At 35.2% G+C, this 22,430-nt stretch overlaps 1 protein-coding gene across 9 annotated transcripts in view; it reads left to right on the top strand.

Moving 5' to 3' along the window:
* The window catches only part of LOC128862111 (uncharacterized), a 114,862-nt gene extending 92,695 nt beyond the window's left edge, over window positions 1-22,167 (top strand). For 3 of the 9 annotated variants that reach the window (XM_054100548.1, XM_054100543.1, XM_054100550.1), the window contains 5 exons: window positions 541-561; window positions 3,812-3,979; window positions 10,847-10,978; window positions 12,207-12,244; window positions 20,079-22,167. In XM_054100548.1, the coding sequence (XP_053956523.1) occupies window positions 541-561; window positions 3,812-3,979; window positions 10,847-10,978; window positions 12,207-12,244; window positions 20,079-21,099 (1,380 nt within the window). In that variant the 3' untranslated portion in view covers window positions 21,100-22,167. Of the gene's footprint in view, window positions 1-540; window positions 562-3,811; window positions 3,980-10,846; window positions 10,979-12,206; window positions 12,245-12,450; window positions 13,421-14,918; window positions 14,941-20,078 lie in introns of those variants that run through there. The other 6 variants (XM_054100551.1, XM_054100544.1, XM_054100552.1 and 3 more) reach the window with 6 other exon arrangements.
* Window positions 22,168-22,430: the final 263 nt, after the last annotated feature.

The following is a 22,430-nucleotide window of genomic DNA, read 5'->3' as shown; positions in this document are numbered from 1 at the left end:
GACTTCGGCAGAAGCTGTCTAGAAGAGGACTAGACGATCTCACATCTGCTGTGCCATTGCTCTGCTCTATCCAGACGTAGATTTACCTTTTTGGTATACCATTTTTTAATGAGTTGAAAGATCTTGGCTCTTTAAAAATCAGGGACTTCTAAAGATTCTGAATGATTTACATGCGTTTCTGAGTTTCGCAAATCGAAATGCATGCGAACTGCATGAAGAAAAATATAAATATAATTGTAATGAGTCTTATAAGCATCAAAATAAAGAGGTTATAATTTTTTATCATTGGTTAACTACAAATTCATTATCACTTTGAAAAAGCATTGCTTGAGTGACTCTGTCTTATGTGTGTACATAAATATAATACTCATTTGATGCATTTGTATATAAAGCATTTATCATTGTTTGCACTTTAATTTTTGTTTTGTTTCGTTCTATTTGCATGTAAATAAATTTGGTTTTACCGCGCTGCACTTCACACTACATTTCATTTTCCAAATCCACATTTACATTCTCGAAATTGATCAATTATCACAACAGAACGAAGAACCTTTGATGAGGGTATGTTCATAATTTTAATATACAATACTTGTGTTATAAAATACCTGACTTTGCATTGGTGACGGCTTAAGGTAATATTTCAGCTGAAATTTAAAATTAGGGCGTGACGTTTTCGTGGTGAACTGGGTTGCATTCTCTAAAACCTATTAAAATTTTTGAAACCAAATAAATTAGAAATGTAGTTCATAGCTGATTATAACAGAACGGGCCATGTTATTAGTAAAAGCGTTAAAGCCAGATCAGTCAGACTACCTGAAACTATAATAACACTTTCATAGACTAATAATATAATTTTATTCTGGAAATTTGAGACAGAAATCGCGTCAGACATGATTAACTTATGTAGGCCCATTATAGAGGAAAGCTCTATCCGACATCAGAAGCATTTCAGTAGCATTTTAACGATTTCCTACAATTTCGAGGAGCATCGAATGTTAACATCCTCCGAAAGGTATATTGCAATTTTCTTGCACGGTACCGCGTCTATGAAAATGTTAATGAGAGTTAGTGAGCTGTCGGACGCTTATTATTCTACAGATTTTACTAGCGTTTGTTTGTCAAGCTGAATTTTAGGACAATATGGTGTAGTTTTAACCACGCCATAGAGGTCGACCCAAAGAATCTATTAGACGAATTCTGTACGATGAATACACGACAGCTGACGACTCGCTGATATGGCTGCAAATAAAGCTTAAAGGCAGAAATCGATCACCATGGAATTCGGTAAATGGTAATAATATAGATAGAAAGCAGATGTCTTCTTCTAGATGTCTTAAGATTTCTGAACTCAAATCTAAAATTGGATTTGAAGAATTCAAAATGGTGAATCTAATATGGGGGAGGAAAATATTTCAAATTGAATTAGTCTCAACAAAACCTGTATTAAATTTCTTGGATTTTTTTTATTATTTTTTTACTTTTATGATTTACTTTCTGTAGACTTTTATATTCTTCGCATACAGTTTTCATTAGAGAAGATCCTTAGCTAATTTTCCAGGAAATAATTTTCTAAAATATTTGAACCCTCTAACGACCTGCCCAATTTATTTTTACTAGACATTTCAAATTGTGGGTTAGTGAGTTAAGGCGCCTTCGATTCCTCACTTCTTTTATATTCTTGTTTATATTCTGCTCACTTGATCAAAATTTTTCATGTGAAAGCAAAACATCAATGTTATCGAACAATATGCCCCGCTAGCGAGTATAGTATGTTTATGTCTCATAAAACTGGTATAAGTCACTGTTTTCTGATATTAAGCAAATCTCATTCGACAGTGTTCAGCCACGGCAACTTTCTTTCTTGCGACTTTTGGTGGAGTGGTCGACGGAGAGGGGAGAACGACGCCGAGGTGTTCGGGCTCGGGCAACAAGCTTTGTGTTTTCGTTGTTCTCAATACTGTTGTTGGCTTTAAATTAAAGCAAACACACATGAAAGTAACTCTATTAGCCGTGTCTGAACGCAGGCTTACTAATACTCATTAAGTGCTTCCAAACAAATGCCATTTTTGGCAGCCTTTTCCAGTGCTGCCAACGTATGTTTATTTATGCCTATTGCTTCGTCTATTTGTCACCATCTAATGAATGGCGAATCGAAGAGGGCTTTAGTAAGTTAAAATATTCCACACAAATATATAAAGGGTCCGCCATATAACTTTACGGAATTAAAAATACTATAAAAAAGAAACTACTCAATATTTTTCCAAACTGTTTTTTATTTTGAAGTACAATCCTTCCGGTTAATGACGGAACACAACTTCATTCATATGGCTCTTGGCTTGGACTTTGTACGGCGTCATACCAAGGTCTTTACGCAAAATTCGTCTCAATGATGTCTCCGTAATGTCCAATTGTTGAGAACGACGGTGAACTGATATTCCTGGTAATTCACGAACACTCTCGGCCACAGCAGCAATATTTTCGGGTGTACGCACGGTTTTTGGTCGGCCACGTGTTCGTTTGTCAATAAGCAACCCAGATTCTCTTACTTGTTTTGCAAAGTAACGCACATACGCTTCATTCGATGCTTTTCTTCTCCCACATTCTGCAACATTACCATGATTTTCAAAGTAATGTCGCAATATTTCCCAGCGTTCTTTGAGCGTATACACAACCATTTTCGTTCAGCGGAAGAATAAAACTAATTTTCTGTCAAATCAGATGGCAGCTAAGTGTTACCATTCTTCAAATAATACCTAGTTCATATCCATAACGATAGATGGCGGGCCCTATATATGCATTTTTGACGCTTCTTCCATGTTTTCGAAAACACTCAGGTATACAACTTAAAAATTTAATACGCAAAAAAAAAAAAATAAACAATTTTCCTGTGGCCCAAAAACTTCGGAGGTTTCGCAATATATTCCTACTGCCTTCAATACAGAATTGGAATTAAACCGTCTCGCAGTGTAAGAAACTCTTATATATACATACATACATATATACCATTGCAAAACAATTGTCTGCCGAGGGGCGACCGCTATTAGAAAAATGTTTTTCTTAGTTTTGGTGTTTCACCGAGATTCGAACCAACGTTCTCTCTGTGAATTCCGAATGCTAGTCACGCACCAAGCCATTCGCCTACGGCGGTCAAAACTCTTACTGTTTATAATTATTTGGACACATAGTGTAGCGTGGGCATTTAATTGCATAATTATGCAAAACAAGCAATGAAATTCTAAATTCGTTTCGGACTGAATTTTTATATACCCGAGATCATATTAATACAATTTTCTTTGGGCTGCCTTTTAATTTTTGTAATCAAACAAACTCATATACAATGAGAGTTATAGGTTGAAACATCAGGGGGGCGTTAGAAAATTCAATCTTAACATAATAAACGGGGGCGTATTGAATGTGCAATCTCAACAATATTTAAAACAGAATGGAATCAATAGAAACTCCAATTTGCTGTTGCATTCAATAGTGCATTGGGTTCTCATATATCACACTCTTCTGTGACTTTCTGCTCTGGATTTTCACCATGGTCGTAGTGATACAGTAGAATGTATAGAATTTTCTTTTTTGTACTTTTATTTGGGTACAATGTAACACACACCCGGCCTCAACAAACACAAAACTATCCGTGGACGGTCTTATGTTAAGTGGCACTCATCACCATGCATCTGGCTATAGTGTTCATCTGTCCACAAATGTTTTCATTTTTCAAAATTCTTTTGATTTATATGCATACATCTACTATAGAGATAATAACAAAAACGATTTTAATAATTTATTTCTTTACTTTAATTAGACGGATACTCTCAACCCATTCGATGATGACAATGGGCAACTCTTCGCTGCCTGTGGCTTGGATAGCAAACTATTGGATGACATGGACTTGACCAGCTTGGCATCGTCGATCGCAGATGATCCGATGGTGGAGTTAGCCGACCTACGAAGACAGGTGGTTTACCTTCAGGTATTTGCACGTTTTTATAAGTTTTTGTTGTTCTATTTTGATTTGTCCTTGTCGATGAAAAGTAAACTATGCTTTTAATTTAAGTTATTCTTAAAAGTCTGAACAACTTTATTTTGAAAGGAGACAAACCACTGAGTATCTCTTCCTACTTTACGTGGTAATGCGTTGATTGTAACGAAAAAAAAGAGAAAAGAAAAAAATTAAATGAAAAAAACCATCCTGAAAAAATTCGAAAATTTTAATTATATACAATTTTTCGATTAAGTTCCTTAGGTTATTAATATCAAATATTTGCAAGTGTAACAATTTCGCATAGCCCATATAAAGATTTTCCAATACCTTAACCGCAATAATTAAATTAAAACTAAGGTAATTTATACAAACATTGCGCCAAGCTTGCATTTTAACAAATTCAAATAACTAATATTCAGTTTTTTCTACTAATTTCGTTTCATTTATAAATTTGTGAATTCTTTGTTTTTTGTAAACAAACTTTGATATTTAGTAAATAGTTTTTATGAAACATTACAAATTTTATCTGTTTTAAATTGTATAAAAAAGCATGTAAATATATGTTTGTACACTACTGGTATCTGCCAAACAACAGTGCACTTAATAGATCTAATAATTTTCGTGCTTAGATAAATACCAAATTCTTCGTACACACTCATGGCAAACTCAATGGCAAAAGGGGCAGATTTGCACTAAAGAAATTATATAAGGTTGTCAAAAAAGTCTTGCGGTATTTCCGCAAGCTTGTCTTTGCAAGCGCGTAGTTCTAGTTGTATTCGTCGCATCGGTTCACGCTAGAGCTTTTTGGAAAGCTCTTTTCACGTGCTAACACGTGTTTGATTAATTGTTGTTTGCTTTTAGTCGTTCGTGAGTTATAGCGTCGCAAACATGGAGCAAAATAAAGAGAAAATACGGCATATCTTACAGTACTACTGCGATAAGGGCAAAAATGCATCTCATGCTGCCAATAAAATTTGTGCAGTTTATGGACCCGATACAGTTTCCATTTAGTGGAGCGTCTGGAGCGTTAAAACCATTAAAACCTAGGATGTCTTAGAGACTAGATGAAATTAAATTATCTTTGCGAAAATGTGTTGTGAATAACATAAATAATAATCTCTACCTATTTAAAAGTTGTGAATTTGATTTTTAAATCGCAAAAATTTATGATTGCAATAACTTATGTGCTATAACGCAAATAACGTTGTAGAATTTATTTTTTTTGTAACAGAAGTGGAAGCAACTGAAAAAATAAATAGATTATGGATAACTAAATGTTAAAGAAAAATATTATGTAAACTATTTGTTTATTTAAATAATTAGCATACAAAAAAATAAAAAATTGTTTTCTGTTATTATAGCATAAAAGTAAAATCGAAGTAATTTTTAAAAACAAAAAAATTATGACTATTTAAAAGAAAAAAATTAATTATATTAACAAAAAATTTGTCTATTGAAAAATTTACATTTTTTCAAATATCATCTTCAATTTCACTGATGTTAATCATAGGCGCTACATTTAGACAGCTGTCGTCGTTGCACTGTAAGCATGCTACACTGCAGTATAATCCACTTTTTCGGCATCCGCATGCAGCTCCACATCCTTTTTTGCAATTGCAAAATAACATTTTTAATAAATTTTCCGGAGCAGGTAATTGATTCGTAAATATTGGATGATAGGTATTATTGGAATAGTTCCATCCCCAATTTTCGATGATTAAATCATTCCCTAACCACATCTGGATTTGTAGGTAAACCCGTTTAAAGTGTTCAAATGCTGCATCAGATGTGCGAGGTAACGAAGATAAAAGAACACTTGTGTCTTTGGCAGTTGCTTTGATGAAAGAATTGAACCTGAATGTATTCAGATCTGTAATTTTTGCCGAAGCACCATACAGTCCCAAAATACATGTAATACCAGCTTGAAATATATTATTTGCATCTTCATGTACATTTTTAAATACTGCTGCTGAGTCATGTAGATCATTCCGCTTCTCAAAATTTTTGATAAACTTAATTTTTCCTTTATTGTAAAACGCAGAAGTAGTATCACAGCCCGTGAAAGGATGTAAAAATAGAACATGTTCTTTAGATGCTGGTAGAGATTTTTCTAAACTTTTCAATGAAAATATTTGTTGGTTAACTTTGCCTCGGGATGGTTTTAAAAAATATATTTCACGATCAGTAGGCGTCAATGACGTTATCACAACCAAGACGCCAATGTCTTCAGAAATTACAACAATATTTTGAGATTCTAAACTAATTGCTGTATCAACATTTATTTTATCTGCATCGCTTTCCGCTTGGCAAGTAAAAATATTGTTATCAGCTAATTTTATTCTTAACATTTCGATTAGGCGAGATTTATGTTTTTTATTCGTTAGAAATTTATCTTGAGCGATTTTTAACGGCATATTTTCATCAAATTCAATATCTGTACTTATATTTTTTAGTGCGCGACGATTCCTTTCAGCAGATTTAATACCGTCCTTCTTATATCCATCAAATACCACGTATGCGTTATTATAATCATTCCTCAAATATCTTACGTAATGTTCGCATATCATTTTGATTGTTTCATTTAATTGCCATTTGCAACGATATAACAACATGCCTCCATCAATAACATAATGAACATTTTCTAAGCTTTTCAAATTAATCTGAATTTCTGGGAATAATTCGTAGAAAGTTGATTTTTTTGTTTTTCGCAGTTGGCCATCTTCAAACAGAGCAAGTGGATGTAGTGTCAGTTCATAATTCATATAAGTTTTTAGTTCATAATCTGTTTTTTTCAACACACAAATACGTTGAAACAGCAACAATGGATCAACGGGAATAACATTGTCATGAATTTTTATTTTACTATTTTTAGCCAATAGATTATTTATTTTATCTTTCCTTAATAACTTCAATTCGCGTACATTTTTCCCTCGATTTTCTTCATAACTTTTAAACCTTCTTCAAAAGCATTGTAACAATTTATACTTTTATCACCGGTAATTCCAGTGGCAGTTGACATAATTGCATCTGTATCAGGAAAAGGACTGTGTTCTTTGAAAAAGTCTACCAATCTTTTTACATCGATACCATCCCTTTCAATTCTAGCATCTGTAGAATCACTGTGTTGATGACTTTTATTGAAAGATATGTCACAAAAATTTTCTATGCTTTCAATAATATCTTTTCTATAAATAACTCCTCTGATCCATTTATAAACTACACTTTCAGTGGCACCTCGATTAAAAGGACCCCCTTCGACGCTCTTTCCTTTCATTAAAGTCTGATCACTTGCAATACCAGAAAAAAAATGATGTGAAATATCCTGTTGTATATTTTTCGAACTCTGCTGGATCCATTTTACACTGTAATTCCTTCATATCTTGCAGATAAATTTGTGCAGCCTTCGCATAGGGAAAATGTCCTGATGCGTCGAATAGTGGAATCATCAGCTCAATACTATGTAGATGTAAATTCCAATCCCCCATAAGGTCGGCAGCAATGAAGTCTTTCAATATTGTTACCATTCGAAAATACGTAATCCATAGTTTTGATGTTTTATCTTTATTTTCAAGCTCAACTAATTTATCTTCAAAAATTCTACTCAGCATTTGAAATTCTTGATTTTCTGTAATTTCATTGTAATTGAACATTTCAAAAATCATCGATATTTATTCGTCATTCAATACATTTAAAAAATCCGCATTATTCTCCTTAAGATCTTCAAAAATTAATTGTGATAAAGCCTGCTGCAATAAGGTATGAGCACGTACTGCTCTAGCATAGGCACGTCCTGACGTTATGTGATCAATCGTATTTTCTGCATAAATGGTAGAAAGAACTTCTTTTATCCCACTTCCAGCCATAATATAACCAATAATATATAACGTCGGGAAGATGTTTTTCTTTATCTATTTAAGTAAAATTTAACGTAGAACAAAAAAAAATTATTTCCAACTAAATATTATGCTCCAATATATTAATTTTTCATATTTTTTTGTTTAAACAATGAAAAAATTAATTGCACAATATAATATTGGTAGAAGTTACAATTTAGAGCATACAAAAGAAAATCCTGATGGTTACATGGCAATTCATTAAGTCCCTAAGAGATCCGAGGTCAAAACCCCCGGGCGCTCCACTAATTTCCACCGCACAACGATGGTTTCAACGTTTTCGTTCTGGTGCAAAGGTGATCGAAGATGTGCCACGGTCCGGAAGGTCTGTCGTCGAAAATTGCGATAAAATCGCTGAATTGATCGAAAGAAACCGGCATAGTAGCAGCCGTAGCATCGGCCAAGAGCTGGGCATGAGTCATCAAACCGTTATAAACCATTTGAAGAAGCTTGGATTCAAAAAGAAGCTCGATGTATGGGTGCCACACGACTTGACGCAAAAAAACATTTTTGGCCGTATGGATGCATGCGAATCGCTTCTGAATCGCAACAAATTGACCCGTTTTTGAAGCGGACGGTGACTGGCGATGAAAAGTGGGTCACTTACGACAACGTGAAGCGCAAACGGTCGTGGTCGAAAAGCGGTGAAGCTGCCCAGACGGTGGCCAAGCCTGGATTGACGGCCAGGAAGGTTCTTCTGTGTGTTTGGTGGGATTGGCAGGGAATCATCCACTATGAGCTGCTCCCCTATGGCCAAACGCTCAATTCGGACCTGTACTGCCAACAACTGGACCGCTTGAATGCAGCACTCATGCAGAAGAGGCCATCTTTGATCAACAGGGCCGAATTGTCTTCCATCAGGACAACGCCAGGCCACACACATCTTTGGTGACGCGCCAGAAGATCCGGGAGCCCGGATGCGAGGTTCTTTTGCATCCACCGTATAGTCCGGATCTCGCACCAAGTGATTACCACCTATTTCTGTCCATGGCGAACGAGCTTGGTAGTCGGAAGTTGTCCACAAGAGAGTTCTTTGAAAATTGGCTCTCTGAGTTTTTTGACAATAGAGAAACGAGCTTCTATAAGAGGGGCATTATGAAGTTGGCATCTCGTTGGGAACTCGTCATCGAACAAAACGGCACATATTTGACTTAAATCGCATTATTATAACGAATTTTATGAATAATTGAAAATTCAATAAAAATACCGGAAGACTTTTTTGACAACCTTGTAATTAATTATTATTTATTGTGCGCCATTACCCCTTGATAATGTATAGGATACTCTATTTCATAACAAATTCAACCAAATTTTGCTATCCTAAAAGAAAATGTTAGGCTAACAATAATGACGAATTTCAAATGTTAACTTTTAGGCGTTACCAAAGTCGTAACAATACAAACTAAAGAGGGAGCATTGGCTAAGTTTATGTTTGGGATATTGATTTAGTTGTTCCTTTGTTTCTACTGAGAATGTACATACATATGTGTATGTTTTAAGTGAATGAGATTATTTACTTTTTCAGAATAAAAGATGCTAAAAAATGAAAACCAAGACCAATGACCTTCTGCAGATTTTCTTTACTTATAGCTTGCAGCACTGTAGAAAACTGTGCTCTGTAAATCGCAACGTACATTAAATGTGTATCCAAAAAAATGTTTTTTATAGGGTAAATATACATTTATTGTGATGAGTGGAATAAAAATCTAAAATCGCAGTTGACTCTCTTGAAAACGTTGATTGCCATCTGTTGTCAGCAAACCTCAAATGTAAAGAAAAATCAATCAGAGTTGAATTTATTTACTCATATTTTACAGAAGCAGTTAGGAGTTTGTCACACCGACAATCTAGTGAATTGAAGCATATTATCAAAATATTTTATGTTTGCCTCACTCCAATAATTTTGGGATAAATAAATAATAGTTGCATTATCGTCCGTTCAATTAGTGTCCCTGCATTTAGGTAAGGCCCCAGTGCTGTGCTCAATGTCGATTTTTACGTTGTTTCCATCGCTGCTCAAAATGCAATCAAGTTAAAGGAGATTGGCTTCTCAAGGCAAACACTCAAGAGACATGGTAGCATTTTTGGGCAATTAACACCGTATTTTTCCGAACTTCGGACTCAAACTGGAGTTTGAGAGTCGTAGCAGGACAATGCTTCCAAGAAGGCAGGATTATAGGGAGGGAAAATCTGTACCGAAACTTTCCTTTGATTTCACTGACGGTTCCAAGATGGAATCAGAAGTCGGAGAGCGATTTTCTCTAAACTACCCAATTTATCTATTTTTTAAAAATTGCCCAATACTGCTGAAGTTTCTCAGACAGAAGTCTTTACAATCCTGCAGGCATGCAACATGATTGGGAAACATGAGAGTGGGTGAGATATCAACATTTATTTTGATAGTCAAGTTGCGATCAAAGCTCTGACGACGTCAAAATCAAATCAAAGCTCAAACTCGTAGCTGTGTTAACCGGTTATTGGACGATCGGCTCACACGCAAAAAAGCTAGGTCTACCATTTGATCCACATTGCAGAAGCTGTGGGGACCTTTCCTGGAAGAATTCTGTTGAGCACTTTCTCTGTATACATATGTCTACGCTTGGCAGCTAGACAATTAAAGTCACTGAGTTCTCTTTTCTTCGACATCCTAGGGCAGTGCGCCAACCTAAATCCACGATGTAATCTGCACTTTTGCCATTGCTTACTTTCAATATCAGAATAAATCATTTTCCAAGAATATTCAAATCAATTAGACGAAATTTTTGTACACACAAATGTAATATTCCTCTCACTCACACATTCAATATCCGTCATAATTTTGCCTATTTTGTAACTTAATTTTGTACTCTTTTGCGATTGTTTTTGACTGTATATTAGTTCGAAAAATTATATATATTTTCAACATTATAACTAAAATTCTAAAATATTTTGGTATTACATTTCAATCATGCAACAACAACAGGGTGAAGTCGAAGATCGTGAGCGTACAATACGTTTGCAAAAAAATCAAATCGAAAGTCTGGAATCGAAAAAACCGGCAGTAAGAAGTGATAGCGCAAAAGAATGCATCAATACAGCAACACAAACCGAAAGGGTACGTAAAGGAAAAGAAAACTATAGACTTGCATATGAATGAATATAAAGTGAAATAAATTGAACTAAAATAATTTGAAATGAAATAAAATAAAATAAAATAAGATAACTAAAATAAAATAAATTAAAATAAAATAAATCAAAAACATTTGAAGCAAACAAGAAAATAAAATCAGAAATAATGTAGAGTAAGAAATAGAAATAAAAAAATAAAAAAAAAGTAAAAAAAAAATGAAAATAATCCAAAATGAAGACGAGTATGATATGCTACATAAGCCACCGTAGCCGAATGGGTTGGTGCATGATTACTATTCGGTATTCACAGAGAGAACGTCGGTTCGAGAAAAGAAAGAAAAAGATTTTTCTAATAGCGATATGAAAAAGCTCCTCATAAAAATATCTGCCGTTCGGAGTCGGCTTGAATCTGTAAGTCCCTCCATTTGTGGAACACCATCAAGACGCACACCCCAAATCAGAGGAGGAGCTTGGCCAAACACCCAATGATAAGCTATAATAAACTAAAGCAAAATAAACTAAAAAATTTAGATCAAAATAATTAAAAATAAAATGAAGGAAAATAAAACAAAATGAAATAAAATAAATTTAAAAAAAATGGCGTAAATTAAAATAAATTACAATAAAATATATCGAAATAAAATGAAATAAATTAAAATAAAATTAATTCAAATAAATGAAAGTAAAATAAAAAAATTGAAATAATCTACAATAAATATGAGTACCATAAATTAAAACGAATTAAGATAAAACAAATTTTAAAAATTTAAAACAAAATAAATAAAAATAAAATAGTATAAAGTATTTAAAATGAAATAAAAATAAAATGAACTAAAATTAATATAATTTAAAATAAAATGAAGCAAATCAAGATGAAATAAATTTAAAAAAATCAAACCATAAAATTCAAATAAAAATAAATAAAAATACAACATAATCACAAAAATCCTATAAACTATAATAAACTAAATTATAATAAATTAAATTAAAATAAAATAAATAATGAAAAAATAAAATGAAATAATATAAAATAAATAAAAACAAAATAAATTAAAGAAAAAAATGAAAATAATTTTAAATAAATATGAGTGGATATATAAACATAACTTAAATATATAAATCTAAGTAAACAGATTAGAAAACTTTAATTAAATTGAATTAATGCCAATTGTAAGTGAGTGAATTTTTTCATATTTTCTTTGCGTTACAAGCAGACCCGACCTCTTTCATACGGTCCAGAAGGATTGTCAAGGTAAGCCACTTAGAAACGTTTTTAAAATATCAAAATAAATTGGTTTTGGTTTTTCTCGCAATACTCTTAATGGGAAAGCTAGTTTTATCAAAAGGATGTAATTTAAACTTATCGTATTTTATTTTCTTTTGTTTCTAACAACTTAGCTTTAAAATTTTTGAACTTTACTTATTATTTTTTTTTTGGTTTTGAATTCCTCTCAACAGCCTTTCTTCACAACAAATCAACCTCGTACTACACCACCTCGCTTGCAATTGCAAGCAAACATTCGTACAATTCTTCAATTTTCTCAAAACTAAAATACCCACAAAACATTTTGCCTCCAGCCAAATACTAATCGCATCCTTTCCAGCAGTTGTGCAGCGCTTCTTCACTATAATTCACCGCAAATTGCAACATTTCAAAGACAACTTCGGTGGCATTGTAATCGGTTGCCTAAACGGCTTCACAGCGTCAATTGGCCAAAGCGGCGTCGATGGTAGTGGCGTTGGTGTTGAAGATGGTAACTGGCAATCGTGCCTTAGACGCATCGATGGCACCTTGCAACGACTTGTTGTATTTGCATGTGGCACGTTGTTGCACTTCACGCGCAGTTGCGCCGATTTGCATATTTGGCGTTGTTTGGTTGCAAATTGCAGACAGCTTTCGTGCAATATTTTGACATGCTACAACAGCAACTACATGCATCATCGCTATTACCGCGGCCTAGTTGCATACTATAGACAAGACTTGGCCAATTGGCTCTATTTACGTATGCGCTATGTAAGCGATTTGCTTACGATGAACATCTTTTGTTTCTTTCACCATCTACAACGAATTTTGCCATAGGCAATTTATTCGCGAAATTTCGTGAAATTGGCAAGACAGAAAGAAGAGGAACACGAAAAAAAAATGCCAGCATTAGTATTGAGAGAGCACAGGGAAAGGGATAGTGGGGGGGGCGGGGAATAAATTAACGTGCTTGTTTAATTATAAATATTTACTTGAGTTGAGCTGCAACATCAGAAAATAATTAATTTATACCAAATTAAAATTTTTCATGCATATTAATACTCGTACATATGTATTTTTTTTTTATATTCAACTTTTTATAAAAATCTATTTATATAATAGGACTATGAATAAGTTCGTGCGGTTTTTTTCGAAATTTGAAACTTTATTGACGTAAAATGGTTACAAATTTAATATTCAAAATATTGTCCATCGCTTACTACTACTTTTTCCCATCTTTCTGGCAATTCACGGATTCCCTTTGTGAAAAATTCGGTCGGTTTTGCCGCAATCCACGAATCGATCCATTTTTTGACTTCATCGTAATTACGGAAGTGCTGGTCAGCCAGGCCATGTTGCATCGATCGGAAGAGATAGTAATCGGATGGCGCAAGGTCTGGACTATACGGCGGGTGGGGTAGGACATCCCATTTGAGCGTTTCTAAGTATGTTTTGACCACTTGTGCAACATGTGGCCGAGCATTGTCATGTTGCAAAATAACTTTGTCGTGTCTATCGGCGTATTGCGGCCGTTTTTCTCGCAGTGCTCGGCTCAAACGCATCAATTGTCGTCGGTAGACATCCCCCGTAATCGTTTCATTCGGTTTCAGTAGCTCATAATACACAACACCCAGCTGGTCCCACCAGATACACAGCATAACCTTCAGGCCATGAATATTCTGCGCCGACGTCGATGTTGAAGCATGGCCAGGGTATCCATACGTTGCCCGACGTTTTGGATTGTCGTAATGGACCCACTTTTCATCGCCAGTCACAATTCGATGCAAAAAACCCTTTCTTTTGTGCCGTTGAAGCAGTTGTTCGCATGCCATAAAACGGCGTTCAACGTCTCTTGGCTTCAATTCATACGGCACCCAATGGCCTACCTTTCGGATCATTCCCATGGCTTTTAAACGTTTGGAAATGGTTGATTGATCAACTCCCAAAGTTTTTGCAACCTCTTCTTGCGTTTGAGCCGGATCTTGATCGAGCAATTCCTCCAATTCGGTATCCATGAACTTTGGCGGCGCACCCTCGCGTTCTTCGTCTTCCAAGCCAAAATCACCACTTTTAAAGCGTGCAAACCACTTCTGGCACGTTCGCTCAGATAGAGCATGCTCACCATAAACTTCCACCAAGATACGATGACTTTCGGCTGCTTTTTTCTTCATATTAAAATAATGAAGAAGAATTCCCCGCAAAAACACATTATTTGGCACGAAATTCGACATTTTCAAGTGTGGTAAAAATATTGTTGTTTACGCTTCAAATAAAAAACTTATACTGACGTTTGTGCCTTACGACAGTAGCTCTCCAATGAATGTTTGGAAATGTGGATCGATGGAATAATAATCAAGTTACGCCATCTGTTGTAAAACCGCACGAACTTATAAATAGACCTATTATATTATAAGTAGAAGTTCGTATTTTACCGCATATCAATCAAAAGCTAATCTCGCAAATTTCTCTTTCATGCTGCCTTATTTGAATGGGTTTCACGAACAAAAATATTGAAAAAATATGGTCTAATGCTTGCTTTAATATTACATAAAAAATATAAATTTTGTTAACTCACACATATACGCACCCATACACATTGCCCCTCATATACTTACTCACACATTGTTACACGCTGCCACACGCAAAACTCCTCTGAATCGATTCAACTGGTAAAAACTTATAGACTACGCTTTGGTGAAGAACAGGTACTGTTTTGCGATCTTATCATGGCCGTTATTGTTTTATGTGCCATTAACATTATCTGTATACTACATATAACCTACTCATGTATTGACAACTGTTCATCTTGTCTATAAGACTAACAGAACTCTGGAGTTAGTAAATACTTATATGCACTGTATAGAAAAATATGAGGAATAGTAAATAAGTAAAAATAATAATGTTTAGCTTAGCGTTCAGAAATGTTGATATCCAATATCCAACCTAAAATTATATAAATAATGTAAAATTTTAATTTAATTCTTTTTTTTTATGCTTATGATTTCTTTCTATCGTAATTAACTAATAATATTTTAAAAGTTGTAAAAAATTACAATTATATGCTAGTGAGGCCAGTGATCTAGAAGTAAATACATAAATATAACTACATATTGTAACTATTTTTTAGTATGTTATTTTTGGACCTGTTGAGTACATATTGAGGAATTGTCGGTGTATCTAAGACTAGTCAAAGATTTCGTTTAATGCTCATGGATAAGACCATAACAGTGGCTTTTAACAGCAAGTGAAGTTCTTGCCGCGACTCTTTTGTTGGAAGTCGCTGAGGAACATTTTCTATAACGATATTCTCATGGTTTTGTGTCTAAGTATATATATATGTATATAATTGGCGCGTACACCCTTTTTGGGTGTTTGGCCGAGCTCCTCCTCCTATTTGTGGAGTGCGTCTTGATGTTGTTCCAGAAATGGAGGGACCTACAGTTTCAAAGCCGACTCCGAACGGCAATATTTTTATGAGGAGCTTTTTCATGGCAGAAATACACTCGGAGGTTTGCCATTGCCTGCCGAGGAGCGACCGCTATTATAAAAATGTTTTTCTTAATTTTTCTTAATTCTTTCGAACCTACGTTCTCTCTGTGAATTCTGTGGTAGACACGCACCAACCCATTCGGCTACGGCGGCCGTCTAAGTACTTAGTAGATTTTTCAAACGTAAGAGAAATCGCAATGGTTCTAATTAATCTGAGAGTAATAAATTCTATAATATAGTGAGGGAGTTTTTTTTTTGTCGGGACAACTAGCAAATACAGCACTCAGACACAATTAAGTCCATTGTACTGCACTCGGATTCCTTTTTAATTTTTTTATAAATCTATCGGATCTGGGAAGAAATCTGAATAGATCCACAAGATCCACAAGATCTACTCAGATTTCTTCGCAGATCGGGTAGATTCAAAGAAAATTAAAAAGGAATCCAAGTGTAGTACAATGGACTTAATTAATGTCTGAGTGCTGCACTTGCTAGTTATCCCGACAAAACAAAAACAAAAAAAAAAACAAGATCTTGTGATGCCAGAAGCCAAGGTGGTCGCTTCTTAACACATCAGGGCAAAAGACCTCAAGCCTGATTTGAGCGAAGGCGAACAGACGCTCAGAAAATGGTCCGCCGTATCATTCTCCTCTTCACAAGCTGGGCAGATTACACTGTCTGAGATGCCTACCTTTTTCATGTGCTTTGCCCACAGAAAGTGGCCCGTCATCAGTCCAACCAGCCATCTGCAGTCTTTTCTGCTTAATGACAGGAGAATCTGCAACATTCTGTCGGGCATGACAGATAACAGAAGTTTTGTGCATCTGCAGCCTCTCTCAGCCTGTCAAGCTCGCTTGTGGGTTGTAGTAACCCATTTGCTAACCGTGGATTTGATGGCTGCAGAAGGGACTGGTAGAACGGGCTCTTGGTTCTTTTTAGCTAAGGAGTCAGAGATCTCTAGATCTGTATCTCCATCTATTTTCCACAACAAAGTTCATCGCTTCTTGAACAGCATACACCTCCGCTTAAAATACAGATGCATGCATTCCAAGGGCAAAGTGCAGTTTTGTCCCGCTGGACTCCGCATAGATACCAGAGCCGGAGCTGTACTCGGTCAGGGAGCCATCCGTGAAAATGCGAAAACAGTGATTGCTGGGCTCAGTTTCTGAGTTTAATCACAATTGAACCCATGGAAGCAGCACATTGTATCTCTTTTCAAGTACAACTCTTGATGGCTTGGAGTCAAGGGGTATGAAGATAATTGTTGTATCGAAGCCTATGCCTACTCTGTTTTCTAATGCCGGACAGGGGCCGCACCAGCTCCCATTGTGTAGTGAGAGAGTTAATAAACTAAGCAGTTCTATAAAAACACTGCTCCCGAAATTTTGTCAGACTAGGCAACCCTATGTGTACTGTAGTTTCACAAAATAGCTTCTCAGTTGAGGAATTGCGTCGCTGTACTCAATACCCTGGGAGCAAGAATTACAGTCCTACTGGGCTGCGTACCAGAACATACTGGTCATGACGATAGCGAACAGGCGGACTGCCTAGTGAAATTAGACGCCACATCAAATTTCCATTGACCAGAATCCTTCTGGGAGCTTAACAAAGCCCTGGACAAGTAAATATGTACAAAATAGTATGGAAATGGTCTATAACTGAACGCTGAATATGGAACTCACGCGATACTCGATCGAAAATCTAGAACATAGGCAGGGAACACAATTTATATTTATATCTAGAAGAGCGTAAAGTAGGGTCTTAAATCTATCATAGGCTATACCAACTAGATATTGTGCCGGATATCGGATGCCGGATGGACAAAAGAAACAAATGATTAACTCCATGAACATTAATATTCGTCTAATCCTTAATATTTAAAGCAATATTGCTTGCAATCATAGAGGAATGATTGCTTTGCACACATCTCTAAGTCGACACTTTGCAACTAGCACCATACTAGTCGTTCTCGGTCTAGTAGGACTTTTTCCATGAACGAAAATGTTTGCTGCGTAGCTTTGCAGAGTGGATCTAAAATTGTATTTATACGGTGTACTGAGAATACCTCGCAGGGCAAGTGAAAAGTAAAAAATTATAATATAATATAAATAAAAGCAGATTTTGGAAAATTTTAGTCAAATATGTGAATGCGTATAGTGTGCAATTAAGTGATGTTGAGCAATTTATACTTAATAACTACTATAATTATACATATGTACACACATAGGTACATAGCTTTAGGAACAGTATTAAGCACAGAATTATATCTCGTCTTAGTATTCCCTCATTTATTTGTAATACCCAACATACTGAAAAAACTACTTTTAACTAACTCTTAAATGCGTTGTGTAAAAAAATAACATTTTTAAAATAAACTAATTGTGCTAATATGTAAAACACACACAAAAATTGTTAAAACTGTTGCAAATTTTTTAATTGCATGCGGCAATTAAATAGACTTGTGAGGTAATGCTTTCTTGTCATTGACAAAAAAATAAAGATAATTATTTTAATGGTATCAATTTGTGCAATTGAATGTTTAATAGCTACAAAAATTCCATTCAAAAAACCAAAACAAAATAATAACATAAGAGGCGTGTTTTAATGTAAGTACTGTTTTGACATAAAAAACAGCAAGTAAATGTTTTCCAAAAATAATTTATTCACTTGAAAGACCATTCTTTACTCTACTTTTCTACATAATTCTCATTTCTATTGAGGCGTTTATCATATCTTGGGACCAGCTTTTGTATGCCATCGTCAAAGAAAATTGCCGCCTGATTAGACAACTTCACAGTCGTTTTCAATTTGTCATCACTGAATGTCTATCTCCCACTTCGTTCTTCATCATGAATGTTTTTGCGACTATCTTTAAAGGCCCTAACCCATTCCCGCACCATTCCATCACACATAATGTTTTCACCATACACTTCACTGATTTGGTGATGAATGTCTACTGATTTGAAGCCTTGAGCACAGAGAAACCATATCACAGCACGCACTTGACAGTCGGCGGGATTCTCAATAGGTGGAGTCATTTTAAAATCACGCAAACAGATATAGACTCGATCGGATGGTTCCGTAATGGCGTCTGTGGCTTCCCAACAGGCACGCGACGCGCATGCGCTAAACGGCGACCGCAGCGGTGCGGCTTACTGTAAAAATACCCCTCGTCCGAGTATTTACACGGACTACATAAGACTTGCTATTTGTCGGTTGAATTACTCACTTGCAGTTACCAAGTATAGAAAGCTGCTTCGAATTTTAAAAGTCTTTATTTTTTAATTTATTATTTTTGTCTAATTTTTAATTTTTTGGGACTAGTTTTTAGCTCAACGTGAAAAAATTTGTTGGTGTAAAACTTATAAGCGTTGGCAACTGGCATAAACTACTTTAATTATTTGCAAGGACAATTATTTGTCTGTGACCTTTTATATGTTTTGATTATATTCAAATTATAATAATTAAATGTTATTTGGAATTGAAGAAAAATTAACATCTTAGAAGATTTAAAAGAAAAAACTGATTTTTGTGTTGCAAAATCCATGTTAACGATTACTTTTTTTAGGAATCTGAATTAAGCTATCAATTTTGTTCTAGGCATTCTTTCGAGACTCAGTCACCTCCAGACTCGTCAGCGTTTGACACTTTACTTCAATTAATTTTCACTTCATTACGTCCATTTTCTTTGTTTTACTCTGCAACAAGAGTTTAGAGGCTTTGTCATATATTTGAGTCATCATGTTATTCAAAAATCTAAAAGCATTCCCCACTCATTCTGTGTCACTACCACGGATTCCATGATGACCTTATAAGCGTGTTAATCCATTAGTTCCGAAGGGCGTTGAAGTGTCCCCAATATCGAAAAAGCATCTGCAGACCTACTGCGGCATCCAAGCGTGCCTGGCCCTATGTCTAAAAACTAGGATGACCACCTAGGTAAGCTGCTGTGTGTAAAATACAAAATACTTGCTAGTCGCTTGAGTAAAAATAAAACAAAGACTACTATGAATGGTCGTTAGTTGTAAAGTGTTTTACGATAAAATAAATTTTACCGTTTTCGATTTTCTAAAAAACTTGTGAAAAAGTTTCAATGTTTATTAAAAATATCTAAACATTCAAATGCACAACCTTGAGAAGTAGCAAAAAAGCATGCGACTAAATATACAAACACATACATACTAACTCACACATACATATGTATATACTTATTAATCGCATTCACTTCATAAGTTTATAACTGTAATTGTATTTCTACAAAAAAAATGAGATCTAATGCGGAACTAATATTTACCTTTTTATTGCTTTCTTTCTTACCACCTCCATGCGCTTTTGCACTACCGTCCATATCTAGAAGTAAGCCGGAGTACACCAGCTATACGACACATTATCATCCCGCAGCTAGCTGTGACAACAACAGCCTTTGCAGCAGTGCCACCACCAGCAACAACAGTCTATGCACACATCATCAACAACAAAAACAGCAACAACACAACTGCAATGGCAGTAATAATAATTTGCCTGCTGCCGCATCAGAAGCAGCATCACAACAAATACGCCGCCACACCATCATATCCACCACTCTGAGCAATTACAATCAACAGTTGCCATTGGCACCGCGACGTGCTTCGATCGCGTGGGAAAAACCAACAGCGACAGCACCCACAACAGCCGCCACGCTGACCCAGACATCAGCTGCTGGCACAGCAATACACGCGCCAACCGCAAACATTTACAAACCCGTAAAAATTACACTAATCGGCGAGCCATTGAAGCAATGGCAATGGAATGCTGCCAGCAATGGAAAGACGACTGCTGCTGTGCAAAGTAATGGCACAACCAGCACAATCAGCAATGATAGCGTCAAAGGTGTAAAGAGTGAAACGAATGGTGGCGGTGGGGATGCTGGTGATGGTAATTGGAATGGTCGAAATAAAAGTAACGGTAATAGTGATGGGATGTGTAATGGTCTCACCAATGGCCTTTCCAAAGAGTTCAAGAATGGATTGTGCAATGGTGCGGCTGATTCGTATGGCAGCAATGGATATTCTCGTACAAATGGTAGCAGCAATAATTACAAGGTAAAAGCAATTGGCGGTGTTGGCAATGGCAAGCAGCTGGGTTGCGGTAGTGTTGTTGATTTGCATAATAGCCAACAGAACCAGATGATCTATCAGCAACAACAAAATCATCATGTGCATAAACCTCATATAAAACAGGCGCTGCTTCCACCAGGACAACAACAACAACAAAAAACACAACTTGCAAGCAGAAATAGCCATCAACAGCAGCAAAAGCCACTGCAAGTTTATCAAACGCCAAATGGCACCAATGGCACCAATGCCAATTTCAATCCAACAGTTACTATAGTCTGAGCGCGAATGTATTTTAGTTACGAATAGCTTGTAATGCCTGAGATTCATATACTACATACAACATAGAATTAATATAAATGAAAATTTAGAACATTTTTTTTGAAGAATTTCTGAGAAACTGATATTTTTGAATTTTATAGAAATTATGCCTATGTATGTACGAATAAGATGAAAGCACAATTTATATGTATTTTGTTAGCCAAGTAAAAACACAAACTACCCTATAAAGTTTGTGCGCTAGTGCGTTGAAGCAGCTTGTAAAGCAATGCATGTATGTTGATGGGCTTTTAACGAAACAACTGAAGTCGACTTGGCACTTTTTACCCTTAAATGGCTTAGTGCGAATGCAATATATAAACCATTAATCATCCTTAGTCTTAGCTTAGAATACCACTTTAATAAAATTTCCACAAAAATATACAAATATTCTGTGAGAGGCTATTGGAATTATACTGGCCTACAAAATTCGGCTTTTTTGTTGTTTTATACGAGACTGGCTTTCTATGCATTTTTATGCGCTGAACACGTTTCTGAGGCCTAAAAGTGGCCCTTCTCAAAAATTTGACGTGCCTGAAATTTCAACCTATACTCAAATTAAAGTTTGTAATCTACACTGTAATATTGCGCCCGTTTAAATTGGCTTAAAATTCGCGTTAATTTTTCGCAAGTTTTTGGTTTTTGACGCTATTGTGCATTTGCCATCCATTTAAGGGGGCAGATACCTGTGAACGGCCATATTTTCCCTGATTTTCATTAAAATTATTTAAAATGAAAAAGTCAAGATATTTTTTTCAAAATTGGCATACAGTTTATTTATACAATACATTAAAATAATATAATTTACTTTTTTTATTTTAATCATTTAAATGGCGGATGTACACTCAACTCTCCGTATAGTTTTGAGAAAAGCGCGTCTAAAGTTGGCAACGTATCTATACCTTTCCCAGCGCTAGAACGCAAAGAATAGGGTCGTCACGGTTGACGATCTATAATATAAGAAATACTGAAATTTACGTTCTAAAAACGTTTTGACATATTCTTAAATGATTATATTAACATTTTATGAATGGGACATTTTTTTTTTTTTTTGAAATTTTACAGGTATCTGTCCCCTTAAGGGATGTTCGAGTTTTGAATTTTTGAATGAGCTATGAAACTGTAAATTAAAAAGAGCATCTTTAAAAATTGTTGAATTTATTGCAGTTTTGTATACATTTTGAGGCTTTAAGTTATATGGATTTTGTTGTAGTATAAACAATATTTTTATAAAAACAACTGAACGAAATTCATTAAAAACCAAAACAAAATTGTGCACTATGCTGCGTTGCTAT

The sequence above is a fragment of the Anastrepha ludens genome, chromosome 4, assembly GCF_028408465.1.
Source record: "Anastrepha ludens isolate Willacy chromosome 4, idAnaLude1.1, whole genome shotgun sequence".
In the NCBI taxonomy this organism is placed as follows: Eukaryota; Metazoa; Arthropoda; class Insecta; order Diptera; family Tephritidae; genus Anastrepha; species Anastrepha ludens.
This window is presented reverse-complemented; position numbering and strand designations above follow the sequence as displayed.